The sequence below is a fragment of the Aedes aegypti genome, chromosome 2 (genome assembly GCF_002204515.2).
Source record: "Aedes aegypti strain LVP_AGWG chromosome 2, AaegL5.0 Primary Assembly, whole genome shotgun sequence".
In the NCBI taxonomy this organism is placed as follows: Eukaryota; Metazoa; Arthropoda; class Insecta; order Diptera; family Culicidae; genus Aedes; species Aedes aegypti.
Genome location: NC_035108.1, coordinates 204,217,708 through 204,227,133, shown reverse-complemented (window position 1 = coordinate 204,227,133; position 9,426 = coordinate 204,217,708). Strand labels below are relative to the sequence as shown.

Below are 9,426 nucleotides of genomic sequence, written 5' to 3'. Positions count from 1 at the left end.
AAATTGAAGCTCCTATATTCTGATGACAGCGCCGCGTAACAGGAGCATAACGACATACTTTGAAATGCCCCGTACAAAGTTTTACACACGCTGACGATTAAAGATGAACGTCTGTTCTCTGTGACCATACTACCATTTCAAGACTATTGCTGATAAAAATCTGATTTATAAACAGTTAGTTCCTACACCAAGCAAGAGTAAATTTTGAATTATGAACGACATATTTCACTATGAATTTGTAAATTGCATTACATATGTTAAAAGCTTGCTGGCAAGTGCGAAACACTCTGCATAGGCAACAGTACCACAAACCACTGGCGGCTCGCAAGGTGTGATTCCGATGATCCGTCTGGAACTTTCCAGGATTGAGCCGCATCATTTTACTGCCGATTTGCACCATTCTGCGTTGAAAATCACACATTTTATTGTAGATAACTTTCATTTGATTTATCCGGGGGTTTAAGCTTACCTTCCGCAGTGAATGCCCCCAGAAATCCCAACGGCTGGGAAGAAAGAAAAAAAAAAAACGCAGCATCGAAGCAGATGCTTGTTGTGATCTGAGAGATTTCTGACGTTTCAAAACGTAAATAACAGCTGAGCATAGGGTTAGGTGAATAATAAATTCACCATGCTTAGAGTTACCATTTTTGTTCCGCATGTCCCCAAAAGTGGTGAATTAGCCTATTTTTGAAAATTCGTCAAAAATTCTAGAATAAATGAAAACAAAAAATACCATCAGAAATAATACTTTGAAGTCATTGTCTTTCAAGAAAAAATACAAAACAGTGGTGTTAGGTCTGACGGAAATGGTCTATCGAATCGGTAGTCAGCATTCCGCAATGGAAGAGAATCAGATCGAACGATGATGCTGGCGATTTTATGAAAAGTGATGAAAAACATCGGGTGTAAACATTGCCAGCGAAACCGAATGTAAATATAAACATAAGTCAGCTGTCATGCCAGCTGATCAAAAATTCACCACAACCTTTTACCAACCTTTTATCATAGGGGAAAAAGGGGTTCTAAAAAAAATCGAGGTGAAAAAAATTGTAGGGGACCGTAGGGTGAACTAGCGTGCCGCCAGTTTTTCATTGTTTTTCAATAGTTAGGGGCCTCAAATCTTATGGGTTCCTTGAGAAAGTTTGTTCAGTGAAATGAAAGAAAGCTCTTAAGCAAATAAAAAAATTTCACGGAAATGGTCTATTATCTCAGGATTTCCTCCAGATATTTTTCTATTTTCAAGAATTATTATAGCGAATGCTCCATTTGCTAATTTTAAAGAGAACTTTCAAAGATTCCTAAAGGATTTTTTCCAAGTAAATCCACAAAGGTTTATTCCAAAGTTTTTGAAGAAAGTGTTTAATAATTTTTCCTTCACACCATACAAATATTACCAAGTCGATTTTCTCAGTTATTCTTTCATGAATTTTAATTTCTTTGGAAATTCATCTACGGCTACTTCCAGGAAATGATCCAAACATTCATCTGTGTATTATTACCCCAGCATTTAATTGCTCTTGCATTTATCTACACTTTTTAATTTTATGGAAGGGATTATTAAAGTATGTTTAAGAAAAAACTATTAATTGAATTTTAACACTTCACTTCACTTTTGCAAAAGAAAGAATAAAATACTAAAAATCACTAGTAAGGCGAGCAAATACCTTTGAACTTTAATACGTTGCTTATCCAGACAGATAGGCCTGTTTCGTTTGCGACTTACAGACTTCTTCGGTGTCAAGTGCTCCACTTTGAATTTTCTAGCATTTGTTTTCTAGACATTTCTCGGGTAATTTCTCGAACTTTCCAGTTCACGGATCCGGACAGATACAGACAGTGCATTGCCCATACGTGCTGAGTTCTTCCCGTTTCGCTCGCAGCTACTCAGGGAATCCTTGTTAGTTTCTTTTCCTTTCCTCAAGTTAAGGTGAAACAGCTTGGAATCAAATTTCAATAATGTACCAAAACTTTGAAGGCACAAATCTCGCGAAAGAAGCATCAAACTACAGTGCGATTTCTTTTTTAGCGTTGTGCACTAGCAGTAAGCTTAAAATAAGAAGATTGACTTTGTACGTTCATTATTTGAGCAGATTAGTGCCTTTGAAATCATGAATAGGGCACAAGCCGGCCATTGTGCCTGCCATGTTTGGATTCAGAGATGTGTCACCTTAAATCTCCATGGGTTCTTCGATATAGGCAAGTTTCAAGTCACATATCTGGAAAAATAAATATTAAAAAAGGGCACATCGACTTTGGTGAACATTGACTTTGCAAGCCGTTGTTGAGCCCAAACTCGATCACGCTCACCAATACCACTATCAGGAAGAGTTAACACCAATCTTTCTGATAGTGGTGTTAGTTTTCGTGGGCGAGCTAAGAAGGGCTCAACAGAAACGTTTCTGAAAAAAAGGCTCAAGAACTCTGGAGCCCTTTTCAAATGTTTGTCCAGATAGGGTTCCCGGAATCGGCTATAAAGGTATGATTTTATCAATGAACTGTTTGAACCTTTTGAAAATTGGTTGAATTTGATAACCATACAGCTTGCGACAGATTGATCCTACAATGATCATTTTTCTCAGGTTCCCCGGGGTATCACAAATTTCGATTGAAGTGGCCAATTTAAACCTCTAATCCAAGCATATGAGAACACATTTTTTTAACTATGCTATATGATCTACTTTTCGAGGTTTGAAAAGGTATACTGTATATGGAATCCACTGTATCCGGTTCTTCCAGGGATTAATTCCGGATATCAAAATTTGGTCTATTATAAACAGTCCTAAACACTTAATGTATAATGTATAATACAATATAGTATAATATAATATAATTATTATTAGCTTTATTAGGAAAATTTTCAGCCCGTGGCTGGTTCATCTCCAATATAATATAATATAATCAATGTATAATGACAGATTATTTGTGCCTATTTGCATATAAATGAAACAAACTCAGCGTGTTCCAAAAAAAAAAAAAATAGCACTTTAGTACCCGACTTAACCCAGTGACCCACCAGAAGAACTCAGGCTACAATAACATTCTTTAGTTCCTGTGGCCAATTTTTAGAAACTAGATATGTGTGCGAATATATTGACAACAAATTATTCAAATCCACTAATAATTCGCTGCGCCATGAGAGTATTTTTTTTTGCTTTAATTCAGGCCAATACGAGTTAAAACTACAGCAATTGTTTCAGTAATTCTTCCGACCATAGATTTCTTCATGGATTCTGTCCGATATTTGCCAACGAATTCCTGCAGGATATGACCCAAAGATTCATTATATTTTGTATTCAATTATTTTAGAAGTTTATCTAGGAAATCTTCTTCATTCCTGTAGAAACTTAAAATTAATCGTGTAAAAGTCTCCAAAGTTTTCTTTTTTGAATCGCGGTCCAAATTTCACACAATTCAATGTTTTAATTTTTGATAAAATCAGATAAAAGTGATGAACATTTGTTTTGAAGATATTGATAAAAGATAATTATTTGCTTCTGTGATCATTTGTCGAAAATTTTGAGAGAATTGTGCTCATGATTACGTCAGAATCTAGCTCGGGATTATTTTGAAAATTCTACCCTAAACCCCATAAGAATGTTGTCGAGGATTTCATAAAAAAAATATTCTCAGAAGACTCAGAAGAAAGTTTCATAGATTTGTATTGAACTCTCATCTAATGCTATTTGAAAATCATGTTGTGTAAAAACCTATTCTAGGATAATGTCCCTGATTCAGTACTTATCATGGCTCTAGGATTCTCTGAATAAGGATTATGTGATATGTGACAATTTTACTCAACAATTTGTGTGAAACCACGTTATGATCAAGAAAGTCTAGAAGAATAAAAAAATAATGAAAATAAAGAATCTTCAAAATACAATATGTAGCTTAAAGCTGAAAAATCTTAGGATGTAGGTAATAATCATACTTTGAGTGACTTTGCACCATTATGCAATGGAAGGCGTAAAATGGATATAGTGACATTAGAGACCGTTTTTGGTACAGTAAATAAACTTTAGAAACCTTTGTCTAAAAATAAACTTGCATTAAAATAGTGATCAAGTCTCTCGAAGGACAAGTTACCAACCTGCACTGCTTTAATAACACCCAATTCAATTTCAACTCGCCGCATTTTGAAATCAGTTTTTAGTGTGGCGCTGCATTCTTGCGATTTTTATTAACACAGCGCACTACTCACATATTAGCTGCGACGCACGGGGCCCGAGAAAACAATAATAAAAAAATGTTGTTTTTGATATCTACCGGATACATAATACTAAACTCCAGACAAGGATTTTCGGAGTCCAACTCAAACTCAATTTATTGCATCGTGTTCTTTACTTTACAACTGGTCCAAATGCAATTTGATCAACTTTTTCTGGGGCAAATCTACCGAGTCCAAAACTGCCGTCACCAACCCGGTGGCCACCGTTTTCCCATTCTCCCGGATAGTGAATGTTTGCCCGCAAGACATTACCATTTTCCTGAGCAGTGTCAATCGGATAGCACCGTGATCTCCCGGCATGAGCATTTCCTGCCCCACGAGATCCACTCGACATGGGACGTTCCACGTTTTGCTAAAAAGCTGTTGAATGTATTTCGAGGTAAGTGGTTTTGAGCGACCTCCTTCATTCTTGGCCAGCAAGTATACGGTTCCATTGAAATGATTTGAAACTCGTTCACTTCCCGCAGCACACAGTAGCATACCCCGTTGAACTGCCGTAATTTTAACGTTCCTCAGTAGGGCGCCTATATTGTCCCCGGCAATGGCTTGATTAACATCCTTCTTGAAGACTTGAATGCCACCGATGGAGGTTTTGACCTGTTCGTCGAATCCCAAAAGTTCAGCTTCGGCGTTTTTCTTGACTGTGCCCCGGGCAAGTGTTCCGACCACAACCGTTCCTCGACCAGGGACAGTAAATGCATTATCAATGGGTAGAAGGAAGGGAGACGTGATGTCCCTCGTGGGTGTTGGCACATACTTATCGATAGCTTCCAAAAGGCGATGTATCGATGGTTCTCCCAATTCAGATTGGTCTCCTTGAAGGGCTAATAGAGCTGAACCGACCACCACGGGACTGTTGATGCCATCGAATCCAAAGTCGCTCAGTAGTTCGCGAAGTTCAATTTCTACCAGTTCGACCACTTCCTGGTCCACCTGATCAGCTTTGTTAATGAATATCACAATCTTCTCCACTCCAACTTGTCTGGCCAAGAGCAAATGTTCTCTCGTTTGTGGCATCTGACCATCCGTTGCGGCCACCACCAGTATAGCGCCATCCATTTGCGATGCCCCCGAAATCATATTCTTCACGTAATCTGCATGTCCCGGGCAGTCCGTGTGGGCATAATGCCTTTTTAGGGTGCTGTATCCAATGTGAGCAGCATTAATCGTAATTCCGCGCGCTTTTTCTTCCGGTGCTCGATCGATCTGCTCGTAGGGAACATAATTCGCCCGGCCATCCCGAGACAGTACTTTGGTGATTGCGGCCGTCAGTGTGGTCTTCCCGTGGTCCACATGGCCAATTGTACCGACGTTGCAGTGTTCGGCGAATTTAGCTTCCGATGCGAAGGCCCTTCTTCCCAAAGGCTGATAACGTTGCTGTGCTAGATAGACAATGCTCGCCCTTTGAGCATGGCAATATTTCACTTGCCCCGTGAAAATGCGAATGTTCGACAGTGTCCTGAGTAAGGACACCATTTTGTAATTGTTGTATTTGTATAAAATTAGTTTTTAATTAACACTAATAAACCATAAATTCTAATAACAAAATTTTATGTAACAAAACGCACATAAACACCGGGATGTGATTTTTTTTAACATTTCGATGAGTGAACCAAAATGTCAAATAGTGAGTGACGACTCTCTCAGAGAGTACCTCTGTGAGTGCTCTGATGTTTATTTTCACACGTTCAAAATGATGTACACAACGGCAGTATGGACCAATGCACGAGTTCACTACACTGATAAAAATCCACACGCTCGATCTGTGTGTTTAAAATTATGGATCGATTCATGAACGTCCATAAGGATTTGCTATGATTTTCTTGCAAACTTCGTGTGTGTTACACATTAAATTCCTGTGTTTTGCTTCATGGATTGATTCATCAACTGACAACAGGGATTCCATATTTTTTCCACATAAGTTCCCGAAGCTTTCTCTTCAGATTCGTATGTGTCAACCTATGGACGCATAGATCATCACTCCAACACGGATTCAGTGTGTTTTGCTTATGGTTATCTTGTGTCATAATCATCGTGTTCAAGTTGGTCGATTCATTGATTCGCGCAATGAGATTGTTATGATGAAATCCATGAGCTATGCTATCGATTTCCATGTTCAAAGCTTCTAAATTATTTGTGATCAACCCATGGGATGCATAGTGAACTGAATTGCGGTTGGACCTCGTGTCGAACGACAGTCATCATCATGCTTCCAAAGAGAAGAAGCAAATTTTGAAGCTGAAAGTGTTAGATGAAAATTTGTGAATTCGATTTTTCTTTTATTAGTTGACCGATATACGAGAGTTCTACCTTTCTATAAGAAACATTGATTATAATGTATAGTTTAGTAGAAAAATCGGATTCCACTAACAGATTTTCCTGGCTTTCAGTTTCGAAAAAAATGGAATATGCTTATCCCTGGCTTCCCAAATTATGGATTTGCGGCGCCCCGCTTGTTGCTGGCTCACGGGTTTGAAAAAAAATCAAGAGAGCTTGCGACAAGCAGAGGAGCCTCGGATCCATATTTTGGAGAGCAAAAGTTTTTCTACCAAATTTCTTCTTTCAGTCCCTTGACATTTATGTTCTATCACACATGACTATCTAAAGCTACTACATTTTGAATTCAATAAGCAAATCAGTTGGTTTTCATGATTTAATATTTGGAAATTCATGTTTGTTTCACATGACAACCTAATATTAATACACATGTTATTATACCGTGAAATCAATGATGAAATCCATATGGCTACCACACTCAAATCATGTGGTTTTTCTCATTGCGCAAATCTATAAGTAAAACACACGACCTTGACGTGTAGATTTTTCTCAGTGTAATGTCGAATTGGCTTGTTTAGGGGTATCCTGTTTTTTACATATTCTGATTCTACGTTAAAAACTGAGCCAGAATCCAAAGTTTCATAATTTTCCGTGCCCTGGAACTATTTTTAAAACATGTTTGAATTTCGTATGGAAATCGCGTTTGAATCACCCCTCGGCAAAATTTACTCCGGGACGAGCTGTCATTATGAAAATGAAAATGTCATTGAGTCGACGGAATTAAATCTATTTTAATCATTTACTATATCAAAATTAAGATATTAAAGCGCAATAAAATCGTGTTACACTTGGAAAACTGTGCTCTTTCGATCAAGCTACAAAAAACTGCGAATTTTTCATCACTAAACAACCCAATTCGTTTTTGAACCTACACTCAGGCAAATGGACTATCGATAAACATAGGAACCCCTTATGAAAATTCGCCACAAGGAATCGGGTTGAAATTCATAAATTTGCCTTATGAAACCGAAATTTGAAAACAAAAATAGTTTTCGCGGCAACCTGGAATCGAACCACGGACCTTGCTATCGATAGACTCGTACGTACACCCCGCGCCTATCGACGCCTTGGTGTGGAGTGATGCTAAAAGGATACATAAAGCGTTCGTATTGCGATAATCGTTCCATCTTTCATAAGGCAAACAGTATGAATTTCGATAGTCCAGTTCGCTGCGTGTAGGTTGGAACTGGCGCAACCCGTTCTGAATCACAGTTTCAACCCCAACCCGATTCAGGTTCTACCGAACTACAATTTGCTTGACGTTTGTTTGTTTATGTGTTGATCACCGACTCAGTTCCTAAAAACGAAAACGACATAATTTGACGTTTGAGCGGTGCCAAATTCACTGGTTCCCATGGTCACATAAATAACACGGCACCGCTCAAACGTCAAATAGTGAACTCGTGCATCGGTCCATTGTGCATTCAGAAACACGGGTACACTGATAGAAAAAACATAGAAATAACGGCAACCATATCGAGGGTGTATTTAAAAATATTGTACCACTTGATTTAAACGGAACATGGAAAATTATTGGTAAAATCTAGGTCGTGGGTTCGAATCCCACCGGTCGAGGATCTTTTCGGGTTGGAAATTTTCTCGACTTCCCAGGGCATAAAGTATCATCGTACCTGCCACACGATATACGCATGCAAAAATGGCCATTGGCATAGTAAGCTCTCAGTTAATAACTGTGGAAGTGCTCACAAGAACACTAAACTGAGAAGCAGGCTCTGTCCCAGTGGGGACGTAATGCCAGAAAGAAGAAGAAGAAGCTTTGCATATTGCAAGGCGAGCATACCAACAAAGAATTTTTGTGCTGCAGCGACTGCAACCTTGTTTACTATCGTGGGGAAGAAACGTCAAATTCCATGCCTGATGCGAAGACACCGACACAGATAAAGCAAAGATTTCGATGTGTATACAGCTTAGTGACATTTGAACACACGTAGACTAGCATACGCTCGTCATACACAGTTTATTTTTGTTTTCCTCAAAGAAACTTGCACACGCTTTCCAGACTCATCAAAATGCATATGGAAATATTACCCAATTTGAAAAATTTATACCCGGATTCTGGATGTTTTTCGAGACAGAGTGCATATTGTTTTCCTCTAAGGTTCACAACTACATCTACACTAGGGCACCCATACCATTGGGCGTGATAACCACTATTGGATGATTTTCATTCATTAAAGTTCATTAAATGAGATTTTTGGGATAATTTCGGATTTTGTCGATTATTATCATTTTACTGTGAAAATCAGCCAGCAGAAAACACAAAATCAGTAAAAACTTTCAAAAACTTTGAAAATGGATAAAATAATGTGCAAAATCCGATAAAATGGATTTAATCTGGAGAAAACATGAAAACTCAAATGAAATGGGGTCGTATCGCACGAAAATTAAAACGAAATTGATTAGTGTCGTTCCCCTAGTTGGCCGTAGTGAGAATCGCGGCTTTTTGTCGGTTTGTTCAACAGGAAATGGCAGCCATCCTGAGCTGTAAGGATAACAGGGACCCAGGGCGAGTAACCAATCACAGCCGAGGATGACGGCAGTACCACAAATCTGGCCACTACCGAGTAGTATTCCTTCCAGTAGTGTATTCTAGCAGCCCAAGCCGTATTCGACCAAATAATGGGATTTGATGACAATTAACAATTAACCGATTAGCTTCAGTTTTTGAAGTAAAATAACTAAACCATCCAGATCGTTGTTTTCTTTTCATATTAATGACAATGTTTACTCAAATATCATACCATAGGACTGCAACAACTGTGTAGGCAATTTTACCATACCCCTATGCTCATCATGAACATAGACATGGTAAATCTTACTATGCTAACGTATGCTGTCAAAAC

At 38.4% G+C, this 9,426-nt stretch overlaps 1 protein-coding gene across 1 annotated transcript; it reads right to left on the bottom strand.

The window, feature by feature from the left end:
* Positions 1-4,319: 4,319 nt before the first annotated feature.
* LOC5575924 (elongation factor Tu) lies at positions 4,320-5,839 on the bottom strand. Its single transcript, XM_001655865.2, has one exon. The coding sequence runs from the start codon at positions 5,699-5,701 to the stop codon at positions 4,343-4,345; it is 1,359 nt and encodes a 452-aa protein (XP_001655915.2). The 5' UTR covers positions 5,702-5,839; the 3' UTR covers positions 4,320-4,342.
* Between the last annotated feature and the right edge of the window lie 3,587 nt (positions 5,840-9,426).